The sequence below is a fragment of the Saccostrea cucullata genome, unplaced genomic scaffold (genome assembly GCF_032062105.1).
Source record: "Saccostrea cucullata isolate Sc308-1 unplaced genomic scaffold, CSIRO_AGI_Scuc_v1 ctg91, whole genome shotgun sequence".
In the NCBI taxonomy this organism is placed as follows: domain Eukaryota; kingdom Metazoa; phylum Mollusca; class Bivalvia; order Ostreida; family Ostreidae; genus Saccostrea; species Saccostrea cuccullata.
The window spans coordinates 83,164-108,768 of NW_026930680.1; the positions used below are offsets into that span (position 1 = coordinate 83,164).

Genomic DNA, 25,605 nt, shown 5'->3' on the forward strand with positions numbered 1-25,605 from the left:
TTTCACTTGGTTCATTTTAGACGTAGTTAAGTATTCTTCGACAATTTTATTGCACTGATAAGATCTCTATGCTTCACCCGGCTGGAGCACCGTGACAAGGAAAAACGACCAGACTGCCCGCCCTTAATCCAACCCGATCCCTGACTTAAAGGTGCAAAAAAGGAAGAGAGGAACTATTCGAGCATTCATGCAAAAGATTTTGGGACGAAGGGTATAAATGTGTATGCAAAAGAAATAAGCCGATTTAAAATTCTGTTCTTTGTCAACTGGAAAACGAAACGCAGCTACAGAATGGCTTCATGACATAATTAAAATCTCCTCTTAAAAAGACGGATTTAAAAATTTTCTCAAAGAACTTCGTGAGAATTCCAGGAGGTTGGTCACGTGATAACCCCAGCAGAGCAATCTATTTTTAAAGGGTATATAAGGAAACGAGAACAGTATATTTCGAACCAGTCGATTTTTAAACTCGCATGGTTCAGAGTGTACATGTAAACATTGCAAGGAAACGCATGCATGGTTGAAATACTTTAAATAGATTTACAATGTTAATATGGTTAAGTCGTGACATTCTTTGCTTCAGTAACTTCTGTTTGCTATGATAGGGATTGGAGGAAAGTAAATCAATCTCTTTTATAACAAGCAGCTTATTAAATACTTAATCCCGAGTACCGGTTTTGTTCATTGTTTTGATGTGTAAGGTGGTTTTAACAGGTATCCACGCCCGGATTAGGGCTTTGTACCTTTCCTTTTCTCATGTAATACTCGGGAGTGTATTGTCCATTTTTATGAATTTTGTACAAACAGCGGACTCCTTAGGGGGAATCACTATTTGACATAGTTCTGTCATTCTACTGAACAATCACCTCGCAGTATTCACTAACATATTTAAAGAAATAGACCGGGGAAGATTAAAATGTAATAAAGCTTTTAATATGAAAAAAGTAACGTGTTTTGAATTGTAAAAGTGACACTGCTACTTATACTCTTTTCTTTTGCTTTTAAACCCTGAAAAAAGACATTTCTAAACAGGTTATGAAAATCAAACCAATTAATATTCATATGATCACAAAAGAAATTTTCACAGATATTTTTAAAAAGACAGTCAACGACCCTTTTCCAAAAAATGTTCAATGCAGATTAAAATAAATATATATATATATCACCTTTAAAAAAAGCTGAGACCTTTGTGCTCGTTTTATATCTGGGATACGCCTGAGAGCAATTTTAACATCTTATCTTGAAAGGAGACAAAAATGTAATTCTAGAGGTTTACGATGCAATGTCTTGTTTTAATTAGTAGACGTATTGTGTTCTGATTGGCTTGTTTTTCTTGTCTCCCAGGGATTTTCTTTCACCCATCTCGGGTTAAGGACATTGACTGCAAATATATAGCAAGAAAGGACTTAAATACCCTGTGCATATATAGATTGTAGATGCTATCACGCCTTCAGTTGTTAAACACATTGAATGCACAACGTACATGACATACATTCCTTTACATAATTAGATTCTGTGTATTTAGACTTGAGCCCTGATAATGAAACATTCATTTCTCTGCGGATTTGCACTGAAGGAATTTCGTACTATTTCATATACATGTATATGTTTTTTAAATCAGATATAGTATATTATGTTATGCTATATTATATTATGTTAGACGTATGTGTAAACTGGTTTTCGTTCTATATAGGTTTACGAATTTCTAAATCAAGTCAGTGGAATTAATGCATGCATATTTGGTGCAGAAATAATAAATATAATATTTTTTCTATTGGAAGATCAGTTTCTAGACCATCATATTGAAAAGCATGTCGGAATATCCCAAAGACCATACATAATAATGAAGTACAAAGAATACTGTTCAGGACGTCATCTGATAATACGGACGTTTTCAGCACTGTATCCATTAATTAAGATATCGATTAATAATTAGAGTGTTTGTTGCCATGTCGGAGTGGTATTTCGTATCGCAGATCATTTGATATGAATGCTTTTGTATAGTAATGAATAAGACGCATGATAAAATTACAAAAGAATTGATATAATGCGTGTTAAGAAATGATAAGACAAATAAACAAAAGGTTCATGGGCCACAATGCTCACCTGAGTCATTTTAACCCAGAAGATAATGTTTCTAAATTCTTGCTCCTTCCATCATATTTATCATTATCTCCAAGCAGCCTAAAAAAATCTCGAGTACTCTTCATAAACCCATCGCATTCCCTCTCACGTTAGCCCCTCGTATAGTCTTTGAAGAACATTTAAAGTACCGTGCAAAATATGGTGCTTTTGTCCCATTTTTATTTTCATATTATTTAAAAGTCTACCTGATCATTAAAAACAATTAAAAAGATTTTGTATTAGTTATTATGAAAGTACTAGTGAACATGTGCTACAGTTCTGTTTTTAAACTGAATTTCAGCTACTTCTAAATATATTTACTGTGATAAATTATAATAGCAATGCGGAATAACTTCTTTCATACTTTTATCTAAGTACATGGTGCAGAATTTAAAAATCTGGTATAAATTGGTGTAAATACGATAGTCGCCAGCCATTGAAAAACCATCGCTGAGGGCGGGACGTTGGCGGCAATCGATAGAAAATTTTAAAATCAATAGTCGCTAAATTTTGTCAAAATATTTCTAAAATTCAAAATGGTTTATCTCTTAACATTATCAAAGGACAAATATTTTTATTAAGCATAAATTTAATTTGGTCTTACATATCTGTACATTGAAATATTGTTTTTATTTACGGGAATATCTGGACATATGTAGGTTTACCGTAATTACGTACAATCGATTATAAATGGAAAAGGCATCCTTGCTCATCCTTTTCAAACAATAAAATTGCCAGCTAAATGCCCAGGGACATAGAAGATTTTCAATGAATTATACAATGCATGCATATTGTACTAATATTAAATAGGCCCCTCCACCGAGGCCTTATGACAACAAATTTCATGATTTTGAAGTTTTAGTCTCCTTGCTGATCAATACCATGCACTTAATTTATCTGCGAAGTACCCAGGAACAGAGAAGATTTTTGAACAATTAATCTTATCTCAGTGTATAATCAATAGAGTCCAACCCTAATACAAGAACACCTTATAAAAGGGCCACGAAATTTACAATTTTGAAACAGACATCCTTGCTCACCAAAACTTTATATTTGGTTTGTTTTCTTTATATACAGTGTATATTCAAGAGCAGAGAAGATTATGTATTCTATTTTAAAGACCCAACTTTTTTACCGTACGGTTACCTGAGGAGGGGGAGTGGTCCAAGTAACAGTGGTGTTATTTACCTGGAGACCCCCAATACCCAAGATGTCAAAAATCTCTGTACACGTAGCATTACACAGAAAGTCTGTGTCTGGTGATCAGGGTCAACAGTCCGTGTATCGTGTCTAAATTTAAGTGAAGCTACTTGAAATAATTGAAATATTTCAATATAAGTCTATTTATAAATACTTTCAGCGATATCTAATGAAGAAAAAAATTATAAAGAAATATCGTTTTTATATTTAAAAAAAAAAATGTAAAATCAAAGAAAAGAACACAGAGTAAAACTACAAAGTAAACATATTTTTTTAATTAAACTTGTGTAAATATCAAAATAATAAAAAAAATATAATAAAATATTCAATTCATAGGTAGGCCTATCCGTCGTGTGAACGTAGACAGTCAATGTACCGTACTGCGATAGGAAAATTGCCTACGTTCTGATCAACAATAGTGTTGAAAATATTCATCATTTCCGGGTCTGTTCAGTTCAGTTCCTTTATTTCTTTAAGCCAACTGGCCCATCAGAGTTATACAACAAACATGATAATAACAAAAAGAAAAAAACATACAGAGAGAGTGAACGTAAAGAACACATACATGGGAATAATTCTATACATCAATTTTATTTTTTCTTAACATTGTTGCTGCGTTCAAAAATTTGCCCAAATTTACCAGATCTTTAATATTATGAGAACTTAACAGCTGAATTAATTTAAAGACACTAGGCCTAGTATAATAATACTTTTTCAAAAATTTCTTTCTTATATCAATATACAATGGACATTTCAAAATAAAATGAAATTCATCTTCTATATCATGGAGATTACAACATGTACATAATCTATCATTTTTAGGTACGTTATGGTGTCGACCTGTTTCAATATTCAACGTGTGATTAGATAGCCTGAATTTTGTTAATAGCTGTCTTAATTTTTTGTCAATAGGTTTTGTTAAATACCATTGCAAACAGAAATTGTCAATTAAATGTTGATATAAATTACACTTTGAAGAGTTTGTTATATTTTCTAATATAGCTTGCCTAGAAACATCTAACAGTCGTTGTTTTATAATAAGATAAGATCTATCATTTAAATTATCTTCTGTCCAAAGTTGACCTAGACCTAAGAGGGACAATTCTTTTTTAATTTGTAAAATCCATTTGTCATTATGTAATACCATGCTTTCATAACAGGACTTAAGAATGCAATTTTCAGTTGTTCTCAGTTTGATCCAATATTTGAAAATTCTTAATTTCATTGTAACTGCTAATGGAAAACGCCCGAGCTCTGAATAAATCAAACTGTTTGAAGTTTTCTTCCCCACACCTAGAGTATTTTTACAGAAATTTAAATGTACCTTTTCTACGTCAGAACATCTATGAAAACCCCATATCTCAGTTCCATAAAGTAATACGCTACATACATATGTATCAAAAATTGAACATAGAGTTTCTACATTAAATTCATACCTCTTTAATTTACTTGAAATAGCAAACATAGCTTTTCTTCCTTGTTCAGCAGCATGCTTCTGCGTTTTTAAAAATTTCCCATTAAAGTTAAATAAAATACCTAAATATTTAAATTCATTCACAATTTCTAATTCAGCATTATTATAGAACCAGGATTCGTTATTACGTAATTTACCACCATTTCTAAAGACAACAATCTTTGTTTTTGTTACATTAACAGAAAGGCTCCATTCTTCAGTATAATTGTATAGTGTGTTTAACATTTTTTGTAAGCCTTCTGGAGATTCAGCAAAAATAACCATGTCGTCTGCATACATAAGTATGAATAAATTTAACATCTGTAAATCAATATATGGACAGTTATCTGATATAAAACCAACCTCGAAATCATTTACATATAATGAAAATAATATTGGTGATAATGTTTCCCCTTGCATTAAACCTATATCATTGTGGAAGTAATCACTGAGGAAACCATTGTATTTAACACAACTTTTAACATTATTGTATAGGGATTTGATTACCTTTAACATTTTACCTTGGATGCCTAAATGAAACAATTTTTGCCATAATTTTATCCTATCAACAGAATCGAATGCTTTTTGAAAGTCAACAAAACAGCAATATAATCTTTTCTTATTAGAAAGGTACTTATTTATAAGCGATTGCAGAACAAAAATAGCATCAGTTGTTGACATTCCTTTACGAAACCCAAATTGTGCATCCGTCAATATATCATAGGAGTGCTCCCATTCCAGTATCCTATTGTTTAGAACACTTGTAAATAATTTACCAAAACAGCTTACAATAGATATACCACGATAATTGTTAACATCATTCTTATCTCCTTTTTTAAACAATGGAGTAATGAAACATTTTGACCATGATTCAGGGTAAAAACCAGAGTTAAAAATATTATTAAAGAGTGTTCGTGTGTTTAAATTTTATTGTTTGCAAGATTTCTTTTATACTTTTAAGAATTGATCTTTGGCTGTATATATTCACTTTTTAATTTCGAATATTGGGTATTGAAAGATGTTAGGAAATTCGAACTATAAGTTACAATCTCGAAACTCCTAGCACTTTCTGACATTTCAGACTTTACAAGGGAACATGGTATATATTGTATTCATATATACGTAGATAAAACATTGGATAAATGATTTTTTCCGTGCCGTTTGTGCTAAATATCTTTTCTTATTTATCATATTCCAATTTTAATCGGCAAATAGCGTTTCTGTGCACGGACTGGTCTAAATTCTACAGCAGATATCTTGGACGATATATCGCCTAAAATACAATATAACCGTTGAGATTAAAAGCAAAGGTATTATGAAGTCATGTTTTAATCATCTACTTTCACCAGTTTTTTTCAAATAAAATTTTACCAAGATTCTTTTTTTAACCCCCGTGTATACAAGGCGGTTACATGAAAGTGTTTGACGCGTGACCAGACAATCGTTTTCAAAGGACACAAACTCAGACTATCAGGTAGCACGGGTAGTTGGCCTGTCAATCAAATCAGAAGCTATATTGTTTTTTTTAATGATTGACAGGCGGTAAATTATTGATCTTGAATCAGGTAGATTTTGGGGGCGTTAACATAAAATTGGGTGTTTAAAATTAATAGAGCCCCCTCCCACAGAACATCTGATCCTGGGGCCAAAAATCTCACAATTTTGGAGGAGACACTTCTGTTCATCTTAACTATGTACAAGTGTACATAGTTAATCTACAATGCGAAGGAGCACATAGGAGATTTTCATAGAATCAATGCATTAATTTTTACAACAGGATCATTAGAGCCTTTTGTCCTATCTCAAGATCCCTGATCCCGAGGCCATGAATTTGACAATTTTGGTAGAAGGCTCAATCCTTATTACAATCATGCCAAGGGTACGTTTAACTGCATAATGTCCAGGAGTAAACAAAAACAGTCTTAAAAAATAAACAGGACTAAAATGGACGGTTATAGCCCCACCTCTAATTATAAGGCCCCAGGGGTGCGGGAATCAAGAAAACTTCTAAATATCTGAAATTGGTTAAGCGGTTCCAGAAAATGAGGATGTTTTCAAATTAATATGTGTTCTCTGAAAGACTTTTGAAGATTTTTTTCTGATGTATTCCTATGTATAACTTTGTTTTCCTATCTTGGTCATATCCTTACCTCGATCGGAGATAATAGTTTACGGACTGCAGTACCTGAGAATATCTCCTTATATAATTGTGAATAATTATGGTTTTGCTATTCTTGAGAAGCACCTTTTTAAAAAAAATTTCCTATTTATTCATTTACAAAACTTTCAACCCCTGAATGTGGACTGGCCATAGTCCCATGGGTAATCATTAACTGGAAAACCTGTGATTCTTAATTCCCTGGGAATGCTTCCGTAAGTGAATTTGACTCATCGTTACTTTGCTTTTTTAAAAATTATTTTTTTATACTACATATTCCAGTATAAACTTTAGTCGACTAACATGGACCCACCCTAGTCCAAGAGTCTTGACAATAGCAAACATGAATCTATAAATGTAATAATGCAATGAAACTTTTGCATAAGTTTCATCTTTTCTGGACCAGTTGTTATTCAGAAGATCATTTTCAAAAGATGCCATTAAATTATCTCACCCTTGAAAGAGGGTGTCACCTTCATATAAACAGACATAAAATCTATTACCTGCTTTAAAATAATTTTTTTTTAATAAAAGAGATTTTATTTACATATACTAGTATGTCTTCTTAACGTTAAGAAGACGGTGTCCAAAAGAATGCAGAAAAACCAAATATTGAAAAGCTAATTTAGCGAATGATATGGATATACATGTAGCGTAGGCGGAATTTACATTTGTATTTTTTATATCTATAACATGTTATCTGAAATTATAACATCATAAACTGTGTTTTATTACTTCAGCTACGACAACACACAGGTGATGGGGATCTGGGGAAGTGATCAAAGCTTTAACTCATTAATAAAAAATATGTCAAGTCATTCTTATCAGAGGCATCTTAAATTTTCTCCAAAATAGAAAAAAATCACATTAAGTCTTTATATATATATATATTTTTTTGAAATTGAGAATTTAAGTTGATGTGCATGATTACTGATTTTAAAAAAAATCGGGTGCACGCGGTTTATCTTGTTTATTCTAACAGATCATGCTTCATCTTTTATGCGGTGACATTTTAAAATTTCAAATGCTTCACGGAATTTTTAGTATATATTCAAAGAATGACACGCTTTGTAAATATTGATAAAAAATAAATGAAAGGATGATTTTATAATGTTCAAGACCTTTTGTTAATAATCAAATAAGGTTCATAGACTTTAATGTCAATGTGACACGTGACAGAATGATTTTTATCCCTAGCTGTTATGTCATTTACTCAAATTGTGAAATAACCCCTTCATTGTCAAAATTTTCGATAACAATACAATTTTTTTTAACAATATTTTCCCAAATAGAAAAAGATGTTATGATTAGTTTTAAAAAAATCTTTTGCTTAATGCATTAATCATAGCAAAACAGGACTATAAATAAGATATTTATTTAAGTTTAATTTTCATTACTTAAAAAAAAGCTCCAAAATGCTCCCATTGCTCATTTTATGCATTTACTTTATGTCAAACTAAATTTGAACGCCTATTGTCTCCCCACCTTACCCCGGGGGTCATGAATGAACAAACTGGATTCTATAGTACCGAGGATGCTTCCATGGAAATGCTAGTCATGTTCTAGACCCTTGCTGTTCTTGAGATTTAAAAAAGATATTGTCCTATAAGTAATTCTTTGATCATGGTCCAATCCCTATAAGGACTGTGAAATGCAGAATAGTCTTATTTAATTACAAAGCTGTCACTTAAGTTTCTCTTGTTTCCTGGCGTGCTTGGTTCTTGGAAGGATGGTTTTCAATAATGCCGTTAAATATTTTATAATTCTTATACACTGTAATTACGAAACATGGAAACTGGGTGTGCTGTTTCGTTGCAAGTATGGTTGAAATTAGTCTAGTGGTTATTCATAAGTCAGAAAGTTAAAGGTTTACAGACGGACAGCTAGACAGACAGCCAGACAGACGGACAGCTAGACAGACGGATGTCAAACAAAGATGAAAAGAATGGTTCATTATTGAACTTTATTTCCATATGGTTTCGCCAAAACAGTTAAAAACAAGCTTCTTGATAGAAGATGCATGTGCTTGGATGCTAAATTATAATAACAATAAATAAAACAAAATCTCACACACGTATTTTATTTACTTAACATAAATTTCCTAAGAATATTTGATATATATGTATTTGGATCAGTGAAATAATAATATACTATGGCTTTTTGAATTGTTGGAAAGACAGCTTCCATACTCAACTTATTGAACTCAAATTCTTGAGACAGCGAAACAAGTGAAAAAAAGTAACAAGTTCTTCTGTTTGCCCTCTTATTTGAATGAGTGTATTGAAATTTCAGTATCAAATGACAAATTTTGTATAGACATGCAGGGCGTTAGAAGCCAATGAGCCGGTTTCTGATCAATATTTAAACTATATTGAATAAATACGCTAGTGTTTAGTCAGACCAGGAACCTACTCATGCGTGCCGAATATAATGAATGAAAAACTCTTCCCCAATAATCCTCCTCTGTAGTACGGGGTACCTGGCAGGGTTGTACTGGTCAAATTATAAATAAAAAGTTCTACCAGTAAATTGTATGTGATGTACCATGATAAATACCATTTTTTTTAATTTAAAGAATACAAAAATATTATTTGAGATACTTTATAGTAATTTATCTTTAAAAATAAAAAAATAAAACTTTGTAAATGATTAATTAAATAAAAATTGTTTGAAATATTTTATTTTATGCTCTATTTATTTAGAAATATTTAGTTTTAATCGTGATGTAGTTTCATTATAGCTGTAAATTTTGATAAGATCTGACAGATTTCTTTCGGGAGATTTATCGAACAGAAAAGAATTCGAACTTTTATAAAAACGAAAATTTGAGTGACGAATGTCACTTTTTGTTAAACCGTGTAGAAATCCTATTTCCAAATGACGAAAAAAGGATTTCTATTCATATTCGAAATACTGCAAACGTACTGAAGATAAAGAAAATGGGATAATGCATGTATACACGATTATATAAAAAATGCGAATTTGTATTGGCCATATTTGCAACAATTTCTTAATATCTGTATATATTTAACTTAATTAAGATCAAATTCTTTTCTATCCATTTATTTGTGTCTTTTATGAGAAAAAATTGCATTGTTCACTATTTACTTTTTTCGTTTTGTAATTCAAATGTAAGTAGTATTATGCCTCAATGGCACCATAAATTAAAGTTTCTTACTTTAAATTCCATAAGTATTAAATAAGAATTTTTTTTTTTTTTTTTTAAAATGTCCATTTATTTAACACGGGTCATAGTTATGAATGGAAATGAACTTTCACCCATTGAATCAAACAGGATATTGGAAAATGTATGTTAACCCCAGACCCACAAATGAAATACCAATGAGAAGGGGATCAATAATATTAAAGGTGACAATCCAGTCTTCATAAGTTGTTTAACAATAACGGGTCTTCAGAATTCCTGAACATAAATAATTCAAACTGCTACTTATTAAGCCTCGTAACTAATTACTGAGTGCCCCCTAAAGGGCCCCGCTGTCCTCTTACAACATTTTTTAAGAACTGCTGGACTTCTTTGATCAAACCTGTACCGTACTTTAATTTCCAGAAGATCTGTCACTCTTTGCTAGTGTTTCACTTTTAATTTTTTCCGGAATCTTATGTGTCTCAAAGACAAATGTGAAAAGTGACGGAATATTGTTTTTTTTTTCGGATTTAAAAAGATTTTCACATTTTTAAACAAAAATTAAGGAATTATAATTGATTTTTTATTCTAATGGAATTTTATCATTGAATTGAGGTAAGCTTGCCTGTATGATTTTTTTGTGTTTTATAATTTGCAGCAAAGATTATTTTATCTTATTGATGTTCTGAAATGATAAAAAAAAAATGTCCGGAAACTTTTTAGTTCGATTGCATTGATCTTTGAATTTTCGCCCTATTTTATGAGGCATAAGAAGCTGTTAAGGCCCAGCTGGCTCTAGGGATCAGGACTACCTAGCAATTCCTAGCTGACCCTTACAATGATAATATTCTGTACCTTAATTCCGGGATTTGCATTCATGAGAATATTGAGATATTCAGCGGTAAAATCGCCATAAATGCCTCACTATTGATCCTTCTATGTAAAGGTGTTCCTGAATTTATCAAACATAACGAGTGGACATATTCAATAGCGTCTGGGTACAGCAGATAGTATGCATTATTCAGAGGATGCGACAACAAAGGGGAATCACACCCGACGTAATTAACAATATCTTTCAGTTCAATTCTTTACTTTAAACAGCTGTTGAAATGATATAGTCATGCAAGATGCAGCGAAAGATTTAATCGATTTAATTTCTTAATTAATACATTTGTTGAACAGATGTCTACAACCCATGTATAGACATCTTTATTTTTCTGCTTACTTTTTTGGCATTAATGGATTGCAATATCCTATACTTACTGAAGATTAAAAAAACATATTTTGCTGTTTTAAAAACAAACATGAATTGCAAAAAGCAAGGAATATGGAAATTGCATATTCTATTAGATTTAGTATACAGATGGTCTTTTGGACAGCTATCCCTTTTTCTGTACAGTGTACCAAAAACTGTGGTCATTTTCTCAGGAAAATGAATATATATTTCAAAAATAAATCATTGTTTCGAAGAAATATTATAAATATCTTAGGAATTATGATGTGGGATCACCGACAAGTCTGCAACGGAACTTGCACCACTAAGGAATAAACCTCAAATTCATCTATATATAACAGTGTGCCTGAAATATTCAATCTACTTAATAATTCTAAAAACGATGTAAATTTGTACTTGAAGGTAATTCAAGCCATATAAACTTATTACCTTTCCATTAATGTATAGATTCTTGTGAATAAAGAATTGAAATGTTTGATTTGTTACTGGAATTTTAAATTTTTGCGGTATTCATTCATGTGGGCAGGACCTGTCAATATGAATCTAAAACAAGTTATAACATTTAAAGTCCATCCCTCTAGGTGTGTACTGCCATTCGATGAGATTTTATTCAGTGATGACAAACTGAAAACACACGAAACAAAATGATATACATGTTCTCATAGCGTCACATTTATAAGGGCCACTACCTAACAATGTAATTCTGCCGAAATTACTGGATAATTGCACCGAACCACTTAACAGTTCTTTCCATGTCTCCGCAGGTGACATTTCAACCTCTATCGGTAGAGTAGCAATTCGCAGTACACTTAGTCAGAGAGAAATAGGGCTAATTAATCTGCATTTTTTTTTTCATAATTTCTACAAGGTTATAAAGATCTCCCTTTCTAAGAATACCCTTCTGCCTAATAACACACCGTACGTCCAGTGTAATGCTTGTTGAAAGTATGCAGAATAATGAATGTTAGATATGACATTTCGGATGCAATTCTGTAAAAGAGTTAGGGCTGATACAGATATAGTTACATTGAAAAAGAGAATTCACCTTTGCAAATCATCTTTCAGTTGGCCGGACTCAGCTTTTTGAATGGCTTTTACGTTCAAATTACTCAATCAGTCGAGAAAACAATAAGGTCGTAAAAAAGCAAGAATTTTTCAGGGTTGACATTTTTTATTTTTGGCAAAATTATGTAGAAAAAATGATATTATAAGGGATACTTTTTTGGTTTTCCATTATTGCATGTTCTTACACTATAGATCTAAGTCACCGTGATGTATATTGAAATAAACTGTGCAAATGCACCCATTCTCACCTTTTAAAACAAAGTATAAATCAGGTAACTATGGAAGAAATTAGTTTTTTCCCATCTTCAAATCAATCAATGAAGGAAGCATATTAAAGGTTCAAATTTAATTAAAAATATGTCAATCGAAATCCAAATTAAAGTTTTCATTAAATGTTAAAGGACATGAACTCCAATATATCTGACCCAATGATTTTTTTCAACAAAAGAAAAAGGTTCCAAATTATTTATATTTCAACAGAGCAATTTCTATGCCACTGGTTCTTTATAAAAGAAATGAAGCATAAGTACGAAATACATACTACACTGTATATGTTTACGGTATTAATTTTGGACATAAACACCGTACACAAGCGTGATGTGTATTTGGTTTAGATAAACTTAGGAATGTTTTCTTTACAGAAAAAAAAAAACCCTACACACCCCACAAGGAATGAACAGAAGTTAATAGGTGCAGATTATTATCTAGGTTGTAAACAATTATGTTAAAAGAATTATTTATAATTTGTCATCAGATTTTAAGATATAAATCTTTAACAAGAAACCTTCCACCTTTTTCTTGAAATTTCGGTATATAAACTGTTAAACCTTTATCTTGCACTTTAAAACACATTAAGACTTTGTTTTAATTAAGATTTTACGTGCACAGTTTGAAATTTTTCAATCCCTTCAATTTTGTTAAACTTATATTAACTTTCATAGAAATAAAAATGATTGATAAAAACCCTCTCACAAGAAAAAAAAATAAAATTATAAGTTTAATACGATATTTTCATTAATGCAATGCACTTTGACATCTTCATTTGTGACCATGAAAGTATGTTATTTCAACTTTTTAAATTGAGGATAAAATTAAGAAAACCATTAATGTTGAATGTATACATCAATACTGATGACCCATTCTTCAATTACACGAGTCTTTTTTTTTTAATTAAAAGAAAATTAATTGAGTATATGTGTAATTTGTATATAATAGAATTTATATCAAAACATGACTCAACAGCACGGACTTCTATTGAATAAGCACAAGAATCAATAGCTTGACATAATTATTTATTTAGTACCAGTACACATGTACCTACATGGGGATCGTGACGATATCCATGATAAAAAGGTATACAGGCCCCTTGGATGGAGGAGGGGCGTCTCAATAATTTTACCAGTTTAACAAAACATAGCTTCTATTCAATTATTTATCGTATTGTCCCCTTAATAATGATAATACTTTATTGCTTCATTATAAATAACGTCTGATGACCTTTTTGCTCGCCGGGAATGATTGTTCGTACATAAGCATAAAAAGTCCTTCTTAGGGTCGGTTAAAATAGATGATTTGATGATCTCCAAATCTTTTCAACTGTTTTGAGATTTTCACATCTAATCACTGCCAATAAATGAGCCCAGTTTTAGATATTTCCCCGTGTACTGATGGCGGTAACCTCGAAAGAAACGCATATTTATCATTTTAAAACTTATTTGGGTCATGTTTTGTAGTCTTTTTCAATAGATCTTTGTCTATTTAAATTTCATGCCTGTTTTGCCTGTGTTATATCTAAATGTGTAAGATTCTTGACAGACGGAAATTGTCACAGATTAAGTATTGTCTGAACAATTCAGAATAAAGTCCGCGTTGAAGTGTTAAAAATAAGATTAGGATATTAATAATAAGCAACTTATTTTCCTTCATAAAACACATTGTTAATACTCATAACGGCTCAAGACCACACAGTAAGAAGAAAACATTCAAACGCCATAATCGTTAAAGTTAATTATCTCTTGTACATTCATCCACTTGTATATTTTAAATCAGAAAACATGTCGTAGATTAAAAAATGAATATCCCATGATTCCGGACACAAATAAATGAATATTCCGGGTTTTAAAGAATGCATACAAAAGGAAAAAAAATCCTGGTGTCAAATGGTACTGTTTTGATCGAATAACCTTTATGCACACAAAAAATACTGGTTTTTAATATACATTAATGATATTTAATTGATTTTATTTTTTGTCTACAGAAAATGAGGACTCCTTTTCTTTTGGCCTTATTGCTTTTAAATCTACCTCAAGACATAACAAGTTCTACCACAACAGAAGCATTAACAAGTGAATTAACAACTACTGACGAGGAGATAACAGTAACATCAACTTCTGAGGCGGCAACCACAACTGAAACACTCAATGTCACAACCACAGACGCAACCACAACTGAAGATGAAACAACAACTGACGTAGTTACAACAACTCAAGCAGAAACAGAGACTTCAACAGCAACAACAACAGAAGCGGCGACAACAACAACAGAGGCTGAAACAACAACAGAGGCAGCTACAACAACAACTCAGGATGGAACCACAACATACACTGTAACTACTACAGATGCAGCAGCAGCAACAACAACAGAGACAATTACAACCACAACAGAGGCTGCAACCACAACAGAAGCTTCAACAACAACAGACCCTGCAACCACAACAACAGAAGAAGCAACAACAACAGAAGCCACAACCACAACAGCAGAGGCAGCAACGACAACAGAGTCTGTAACAACTACAACAGAGATTGCAACAACAACAGAGGCTGCTACAACCATAGAAATCTCAACAACCTCAGAAGCTGCAACTACTACAGAGGCTGCTACGACAACAACAGAAGCTGGCACAACCACAGAGGTTGCATCTACAACAGAGACTGCAACAACAACAACAGAATCTGCCACAACAACAGAGGCTACGACAACAACTACAGAAGCTGTCACAACTATAGAGGCTGCGACAACAACAGAGGCTGCAACAACCACAGACACTGCATCTACAACAGAGGCTGCAACAACAACAGAAGCTGCCACAACTACAGAGGCTGCGACAACAACAGAGGCTGCAACAACCACAGAGGCAGCAACAACAACTATAGAAGCTTCCACGACAACAGAGGCAGCAACAACAACAGAGGGTGTCACAACCACAGAGGCAGCCACAACTACAGAGGCTGCGACAACAACAGAGGCTCTGACAACTACAACAGAAGCTGCCACAACTACAGAGGCTGCAACAATAACTACAGAGGCTGCAACTACAACAGTGGCTCCAACAACAACAGAAGCTGAAACAACTACCGAGGCTCTGACAACAACAGAAGCTGTCACAACTACAGAGGCTGTGACAACAACATCAGAATCTGTCATAACAACAGAAGCTGCGACAACAACAGAGGCTGCAACAACAACAGAGGCTGTAACAACAACAGTAGCTGCCACAACTACAGAGGCTGCTACAACAACTACAGAAGCTGTCACATCTACAGAGGCTGTGACAACAACAACAACAGAAGCTGCCACAACTACAGAGGCTGCAACAACAACAGAGGCTGCAACAACAACAACAGAGGCTGCAACAACTACAGAGGCTGCAACAACAACAGAGACCCAAACAACAACAACAGAAGCTGCCACAACTACAGAGGCTGCAACAACAACTTCAGAGGCTGCAACAACTACAGAAGCTGCAACAGCAACTACAGAAGCTGCCACAACAACAGAGGCTGCATCTACAACAGAGGCTGCAACAATAACAGAAGCTGCCACAACCACAGAGGCTGTGACAACAACAGAGGTTCCGACAACTACAACAGAAGCTGCCACAAGTACTGAGGCTGCGACAACAACTATAGAACCTGCCACAACTACAGAAGCAGCAACTACAACAGTGGCTCTGACAACAACAACAGAATCTGCCACAACTACAGAGGCTCCGACAACAACACAAGCTGTCACAACTACAGAGGCTGTGACAACAACATCAGAATCTGTCACAACAACAGAAGTTGCGACAACAACAGAGGCTGCAACTACAACAGTGGCTCTGACTACAACAACAGAGGCTGCCACAACTACAGAGGCTCCGACAACAACAGAAGCTGTCACAACTACAGAGGCTCTGACAACTACAACAGAAGCTGCCACAACTACAGAGGCTGCGACAACAATATTAGAATCTCCCACAACTACAGAAGCTGCAACTACAACAGTGGCTCCGACTACAACAACAGAATCTGCCACAACTACAGAGGAACCGACAACAACGGAAGCTGCGACAACAACTGCAGAAGCTGTGACAACAACATCAGAAATTGTCACAACAACAGAAGCTGTGACAACAACAGAGGCTGCATTAATAACAGAGGCTGTAACAACAACAGGAGCTGCCACAACTACAGAGGCTGCAACAACAACTACAGAAGCTGCCACAACAACAGAGGCTGCAACAACAATAGAGGCTCTGACAACAACAACAGAAGCTGCCACAACTACAGAGGCTGCAACAACTACAGAGGCTGCAACAACAACAGAGGCTGCAACAACAACAACAGAAGCTGCCACAACCACAGAGGCCCAAACAACTACAGAAGCTGCAACTACAACAGTGGCTGCAACAACAAAAGAGGCTGCAATAACAACAACAGAAGCTGCCACAATTACAGAGGTTGCAACAACAACAGAGGCTGCAACTACAACAGAGGCTCAAACAACAACAACAGAAGTTGCCACAACAACAGAGGCTGCTACAATAACTACAGAAGCTGCAACAACTACAGAGTTTGCAACAACAACAACAGAAGCTGCCACAACTATACAGGCTGCGACAACAACAGAGGCTGTAACAACAACAACAGAAGTTGCCACAACTACAGAGGCTGCTACAACAACTACAGAGGCTGCTACAACAACAGAGGCTGCAACAACAACAGCAGAAGCTGCCACAACAGCAACAGAGGCTGCTACAACAACAGAGGCTGCAACACCAACAGAGGCTGCAACAACAACAACAGAAGCTTCCACAACTACAGAGACTGCAACAACAATAACAGAGGCTGCTACAACAACAGAGGCTGCCACAACTACAGAAGCTGCTACAGCAACAGAGGCTGCAACAACAACAACAGAAACTGCCACAACTACAGAGGCTGCTACAACAACTACAGAGCCTGCTACAACTACAGAGGCTGCAACAACAACAACAGAAACTGCCACAACAACAACAGAAGCTGCCACATTTACAGAAGCTGCCACAACAACAGAAGCTGCTACAACTACAGAGGCAACAACAACAACACAGGCTGCAACAACAACACAGGCTGCAACAACATCAACAGAAGCTGCTACAACTACAGAGGCTGCTACAACTACAGAGTCTGCTACAACTACAGAGGCTGCAACAACAACAGAGGCTCACACAACTACAACAGAAGTTGCCACAACTACAGAGGCTGCAACCACAACAGAGGCTGCAACAACAACTACAGAAGCTGCCACAACTACACAGGCTGCTACAACAACTACAGAGCCTGCTACAACTACAGAGGCTGCAACAACAACAACAGAGGCAGCAACAACAACAACAGAAACTGCCACAACTACAGAGACTGCAACAACAACAGAGGCTGCATCAACAACAACAACAGAAGCTGCCACAACTACAGAGGCTGCTACAACAACTACAGAGGCTCAAACAACAATAGAAACTGCCACAACAACAGAGGCTGCAACATCAACAGATGCTGCCACAACTACAGAGACTGCAATAACAATAACAGAGGCTGCTACAACAACAGAGGCTGCCACAACTACAGAAGCTGCTACAGCAACAGAGGCTGCAACAACAACAACAGAAACTGCCACAACTACAGAGGCTGCTACAACAACTACAGAGCCTGCTACAACTACAGAGGCTGCAACAACAACAACAGAAACTGCCACAACAACAACAGAAGCTGCCACATTTACAGAAGCTGCCACAACAACAGAAGCTGCTACAACTACAGAGGCAACAACAACAACACAGGCTGCAACAACAACACAGGCTGCAACAACATCAACAGAAGCTGCTACAACTACAGAGGCTGCTACAACTACAGAGTCTGCTACAACTACAGAGGCTGCAACAACAACAGAGGCTGCAACAACAATAACAGAAACTGCCACAACTACAGAGGCTGCAACAACAACAGAGGCTGCAACAACAACAGAAACTGCCACAACTACAGAGGCTGCTACAACAACTACAGAGCCTGCTACAACTACAGAGGCTGCAACAACAACAACAGAGGCAGCAACAACAACAACAGAAACTGCCACAACTACAGAGACTGCAACAACAACAGAGGCTGCGACAACAACAACAGAAGCTGCCACTACTACTGAAGCTGCAACAACAACAGAGTCCCAAACAACAACAACAGAAGCTGCCACAACTACAGAGGCTGCAACAACAACAGAGGCTGCGACAACATCAACAGAAGCTGCTACAACTACAGAGGCTGCTACAACAACTACAGAGGCTGCTACAACTACAGAGTCTGCAACAACAACAGAGGCTGCAACAACAACAGAAACTGCCACAACTACAGAGGCTGCAATAACAACAGAGGCTGCAACATCATCAACAGAAGCTGCTACAACTACAGAGGCTGCTACAACAACTACAGAGGCTGCTACAACTACAGAGTCTGCAACAACAACAGAGGCTGCAACAACAACAACAGAAACTGCAACAACTACAGAGGCTGCAACAACAACAGAGGCAGCAACAACAACAGCAGAAGCTGCCACAACAACAGAGGCTGCTACAACAACTACAGAGGCTGCTACAACTACAGAGTCTGCAACAACAACAGAGGCTGCAACAACAGCAGAAAATGCCACAGCTACAGAGGCTGCAACAACAACAGAGGCTGCAACAACAACAGCAGAAGCTGCCACAACAACAGAGGCTGCTACAACAACTACAGAGGCTGCAACAACAACAACAACAACAGAAACTGCCACAACTACAGAGGCTGCAACAACAACAACAGAAGCTGCCACAACTACAGAGGCTGCTGCAACAACAACAGAGGCTGCAACAACAACAACAGAAGCTGCCACAACTACAGAGGCAGCAACAACAACAGAGGCTCCCACAACTACAGAGCCTGCAACAATAACTACAGAAGCTGCAACAACTACAGAAGCGGCAACAACTACAGAAGCTGTGACAACAACAGAGGCTGCAACAACAACAGAATCCTTCACAACTACAGAGGCTGTGACAACATCAGCGGCTGCCACAACTACAGAGGCTGCAACAACAACAGAGTCTGAAACAACAACAGAGGCTGTCACAAATACTGAGGCTGCAACCACAACAGAGGCTGCAACAACAACAGAGACTGCAACAACAACAACAGAGGCTGCAATAACAACAACAACAGAATCCGCCACAACTACAGAGGCTGTGACAACAACATCAGAATCTGTCACAACAACAGAAGCTGCAACAACAACAGAGGCTGTAACAACAAGAGAAGCTGCCACAACTACAGAGGCTGCAACAACAATAGAGGCCCATACAACAACAACAGAAGCTGCCACAACTACCGAAGCTGCAACAACTAGTACAGAAGCTGCAACAACTACAGAGGCTGCAACAACTAGTACAGAAGCTGTCACATCTACAGAGGCTGCTAAAACAACTACAGAATCTGTCACATCTACAGAAGTTGTGACAACAACAACAGAGGCTGCAACAATAACAACAGAAGCTACCACAACAAGAGAGGCTGCCACAACTACAGAGGCTGCAACAACAACAGAGGCTGCAACAGCAACAACAGAGGCTGCAACAACTACAAACGCTGCAACAACAACAGAGGTTGTCACAACTGCAGAGGTTGTTACTACAACCAAGGCTGCAATAACATCAACAGAGGCTGCCACAACTACAGAGGCGGCGACAACAACTACTGAAGCGGCCACAAACACAGAGGCTGCGACTACTTCAGAGGCTACTTCATTAACAACAGAATCTGCTACAACTACAGAGGCTGCGACAGCATCTACAGAAGCTGGCACAACTACAGAGGCTGCAACAACAACAACAGAGGCTGCGACAGCAACTACAGAAGCTGCCACAACTACAGAGGCTGCAACAACAACAGGATCTGCCACAAGAACAGAGGCTGTAACTACAACAGAGGCTGCTACAACAACAACAGAAACTGTCACAACTACAGTATCTGCGACAACAATAGAAGCTGCCACGACAACAGAGGTTGCAACAACAACAACAACAACAGAAGCTGTAACCACAACAGAGTCTGCGACAACAACAAAGGTTTCAACAACAACAGAGTCTGCAACTTTAACAGAGACTCTGACTACAACAACAGAAGCTCCCACAAATACAGAGGTTGTTAGTACAACAGAGGTCGCTACAACAACAACAGAAGCTCCTACAACTACAGAGGCTGTGATAACAACAACAGAAGCTGCCACAACTACAAAGTCTGAAACAACAACAGATACTGAAACAACTACAGAGGTAGCAGCAACAACAACAGAGGCAGCTAAAACAACAATAGTTTTTACAACAATAACTACAGAGGCAGCTACAACAACATCAGAACCTGCAACAACAATGTCAGCAACAACAACAGAAACCGCAACAACTGAGGCTGCAACAACAACAAAAGAGGCAATTACTACAACAGAAGCAGCAGCAACATCAACAGAGACTGTACAAACAACAGAGACTGTACCAACAACAGATGCTGCAACAACAACAGAGGCTGCAACAACAACAGAGGCTGCAACCTCAACAGAAGGTGCAACAACAACAGCAGACGCAACTACCACAACTGAGGCTCCAATAGTGTCAACTACGGAGGCGACAAAAACTTCTACAGAAGCAGCTGCAAATGTAAACGGTAAAATCGACTTGTTTTAATGTTATCATTACATTTGTTTATTTGAAACTGAAACATTTTTTCCATTATTATTTTGCATTAGTTCTTTCTTTATCCCTTATATATTGTATCAAAAGTATGAATTTCAATTAATTGTGACAGAACCTTTCCCATTTGGATCTACCGAATCTGACTTTATTCTCACTGGAGATGACAATGTAGGCGTGACTTTGTCTGCTCCTACAAGAGTTTCTGTTGGTGATGGCTCAGAGGGAAAATTTACATTCGCAAAGGTAGCGATTTTCTTTTTTCAAATTCAAACTGTCTATTATTCAAAAACAAAATTAACTAGGATGCTAAAGTGAAGAAATAATAATCTAGACGATTCAAATATTTGAAGAAAAATACAGTTTGTACATTTTGTCGATTTCTTATTTAGATTGGAACAAATGGAATAATAGGATTAGGTGAAAGTTACAATAGCATCTCTGTTCAAGATCTCTCTTCCTACACAACAAGCAGGCGTAAAATCCTGTGTCCATATTGGACAGATCTGATAGGAAACTCAAACCTGAATGTGGATGATGGAAAAGTTTACTACAGAGGTTATAAGAAGTAAGAACAGATACGCCCGATGGTTCAAAAGAGCAATTAAACAGTGATCACATCTTTCTAAAAATTATTAAGCTACTGAGTTTGAATACCATAATTATTTTGGTAGATAAATTAAATTAAATGTATTTAATTACAGAGGTGATGATTATTCCCAGACCATGCTTGACAGAGCTAACAAGATCGTGAAAACTTACTTTAAGGATTTTCCCAATTTTGATTCTATCTGGGTAGTCAAAGCAACTTGGTACAAAATGAATATTTTCGGCGACCAATCAAAAGTAAGATCAAGATGTATAAATGGAAGGTCAAATGTGAATTCAGTTTTAGCCAAAAAAGGAAAGACAGAACAAAATAATTTCGAACTGATCCAAATTCATAAACATTTACTAAATCTGTTTTAAAGTTGAATTTTTTAAGACTTCGGATGAAGATGACTTTATAATAATTCTTTTTACAGAAAGTGACTTTCCAAAGTCTTTTGATCACAGACGGTGAAAATACATTTGTTGTATTCAACTATATGGATGTAGATATTACTCCCAAAACTAACTTTAAAATTTCCATTGGATACCGTTACAAAGGAATTTACACTAGCAATTCCTATAGCAACCAAAATGGAGCTTTCAAAATGAGTAGGATCCAAGGAAATTCAGGTAATGTGATTTCTACATATATAACACTAAAAGTATTTAAAATCGAACTTAATTAAAAAAAATTATACATTCCATGGAGATTTCCTTATAAGTTTGATGGAAAAAGAGATATAAATTTAACGATAAGAATCTATTCTTATCTAGAATTAAATGGCTTCTGGATCTACAAGATGACAAGTGAAGTGTCCGAAAATCTAGAGGAGAAAAAATGCTTTAACTGGTACATAGAAAACAAACTGCGTGGAGTCGACACACGCCTCAAACGCCTGAGATCCTGGAGTAGATACCAGTGTCCATGTAGCAGTCGTCTGCTGAGATTAACTCCCATGTTTAGGTTCAATAGAGTTGACCTGGAGAACAACGTCATCTGCTACGCTTCACTTACCTCACCGGAAAGCACTGTAAGTTTTATGGTTGTGAAGACAGAAATTAATTGCGTTTTTCACATTTTCAATTGTCTTGTACTTTTTAAACATAATATAATTGTATATATTTGATTGGAGACGTCTTATAAATACAATAACTTATCTAGATGTGTCAAATACATAATAGAAAAGAGTCTTACATATACATGACATATATGACAAGTATGTAGGCCTAAATAATCATATAAAGATTTGTCGTGTTGTAAATTTTGAATTTACCGGGTGGCAGTAAATACAAATACCGGTTACTAGTAGTCATGTTGTAAATTTCGTAATTACTGACCCCGGTAAATTCAAAATTTATACGACAAATTCCATATAAAGATATTTATGGAAACATCTATGCTTAACATAAATATACATCAAAATGTTTCAATTAAACCCAATGGTTAAGGATGTTTAAAATATTCTTTTCAAATACTCACTGTAGGAATGCTGTTACCCTATGAATTGGCGTGGAAGAGCCCGTGGCGCCCGCACATTCGCTATTCCAGCTGCCGGTAGTCTTCTGCAATACAGTCCATTTCGCTTAAGGAGACAGTATTACCTCAATGATTTTGATGCCAAGAGAACCTGCTGTAATTCAGGACACTGTGACTGGTACTATGACGTCAGACCCAGGACACGGTGTTACCGGAGAGCACGATCTAGGCCTAGTGCGTATTATCATTAATAATTGTGAATTCACTTATTTTAGAGGGGGTTTAATTTTCGTTATTTTCGATGTATGAAGAGACCAACGAATTAAAATCACCGCGAAATGTAAATTTTACATGTTTTAAGAATGTTGGTCGACTTCGGAATAGACAGGTTTACATCTTCTATCTGACCATGTCTGCTTTATTTTGAATTAGACAATTAAAGCATTTGAAATATATTTTTCTGTTTATATAATTTACTTCTAAACAGATAATCAATATACCCTGGTAATATATACATAAATATCATATTAACAAACATGATACATTTATGTAAAAAATTAATGTACATTATTTCTTACTTTTTCTCGATAGGTTGGTTTTGGGGTGACCCCCATGTTGCTACACTGGATGGCGGTCAATACACCTTTAACGGCTACGGTGAATACATCATGATGAAGGGTGATGTAGGGGGATCTCAGTTTGAACTCCAGGGGCGGACTGATCTGGCCCTTTCCGCTAATGGAACTAAAATCAACGCCACAATTTTCAGTGGATTTGCAGCCAAAGATCATTCCAATGCTTCGTTCCAGGTGGAACTGTCTAGAAACAGGAATAGTAAGTATTGCAGGAAAATAAATAATCAATAATAAATGTTCAATCAAGTTTTATAAATTCAACTTAAACTGATATGAACAAAAATTATTTGCAGAAATGTATATTCGTGGAAATGGACGCGACTTGACACTTGAATTCGACAACGATCCAGAATTCTCCTTTCTCACGGATGATATTTCAATTTCCAGGGAAAACGAAACTGTTACCGCTACATTTTTACAAAGTTGTACGTATTCATCTGATTCAACAATGCTTAATTCAATCAAGAAAGGAAAAAGCTTGTCTTTTATTATATTGGTGTACTTGTCGTTTTAGCTGTTTCACTGACTATCAGTAAAGGTGTGGGATTTCTAACCTGTGAGAGCGTGGTCAGCGAGGACTACAGGGGAAACATTAGTGGACTTATGGGGAACTTTGATGGGGATAAAAACAACGACTTCGTACTGCCAAACGGCACCTTACTTACAGGGGACAAAGTAGACACAGAGAGGAAAATCTACCATAATTTCGGACAAATCTGTAAGTTACAAATATAAAGTTTATCATATAAATGGAATATGGATAAAATACAAAGGATGAGTATAGTGACCAGTCGTTTCCTTTCCATTTAACGCGTCTTTTTTGCAGCGGTCTTAAATATTGTGAAAAAGAAATATTCATGAAAATTGATTTTATAAATACCAAAGTTGTGAAATTTGTAACTATTTGACAATAAATATAAGTTGGTCATGTGTTGCAAGTGAAATCACCTTGAGACCTGAATTTAACAAGTGGACTTTTTGCATGTTTGTCATAAGATTTCAAGCCCACAGCTATAGTCTTGCGTTCCATAGTGAGACGAAGCCTGAAAAATACGTATTTTGATAACGCATATAGCGTCTTTAAAATTCTTGTCTTTAACTCTTTAAACTGTGGAAGCAAATGTAATTCGTGCTTCGTAATTTTTGTAAGGTCTAATAAGTTATTCCAACATGAATCTTGTTTTTTTCAATGCAGTGATTCTAAGTCTAGGCTTGGCTTTTTTATCATAAAAAATGGTTCTTCTAACTTTTAGGTTGACAATTAGAAAACCAATTTAAACTTTAAAATTGCGAAGATTGAATTAACAGAAAAAGGCCAACTTAAAAAATTACGGTTAAGGCCGAAATAAATAAATAAATAAATAAATAAATAAATAAATAAATAAATAAAATAAATGAATGAATGAACAATAAAATAAATACATAGATAAGAAATAATAAAATAAAGAATAACGTTGGAATTAACAACATAAAGTAAGAAGTCAAGATTTAATTTTTGAATGCAAACTGTTGAGTT

General features: G+C 35.6%; 1 protein-coding gene across 1 annotated transcript in view; it reads left to right on the forward strand.

Moving 5' to 3' along the window:
* The first annotated feature begins 14,639 nt into the window (after window positions 1–14,639).
* Window positions 14,640–25,605, forward strand: part of LOC134229589 (mucin-4-like) — a 36,363-nt gene continuing 25,397 nt past the window's right edge. The window contains exons 1-10 of the mRNA XM_062711338.1: window positions 14,640–21,360; window positions 21,502–21,632; window positions 21,779–21,954; window positions 22,091–22,265; window positions 22,412–22,607; window positions 22,752–23,008; window positions 23,463–23,688; window positions 24,046–24,288; window positions 24,383–24,514; window positions 24,604–24,807. Of these exons, the coding sequence (XP_062567322.1) occupies window positions 14,640–21,360; window positions 21,502–21,632; window positions 21,779–21,954; window positions 22,091–22,265; window positions 22,412–22,607; window positions 22,752–23,008; window positions 23,463–23,688; window positions 24,046–24,288; window positions 24,383–24,514; window positions 24,604–24,807 (8,461 nt within the window). The remainder of the gene's footprint in view (window positions 21,361–21,501; window positions 21,633–21,778; window positions 21,955–22,090; window positions 22,266–22,411; window positions 22,608–22,751; window positions 23,009–23,462; window positions 23,689–24,045; window positions 24,289–24,382; window positions 24,515–24,603; window positions 24,808–25,605) is intronic.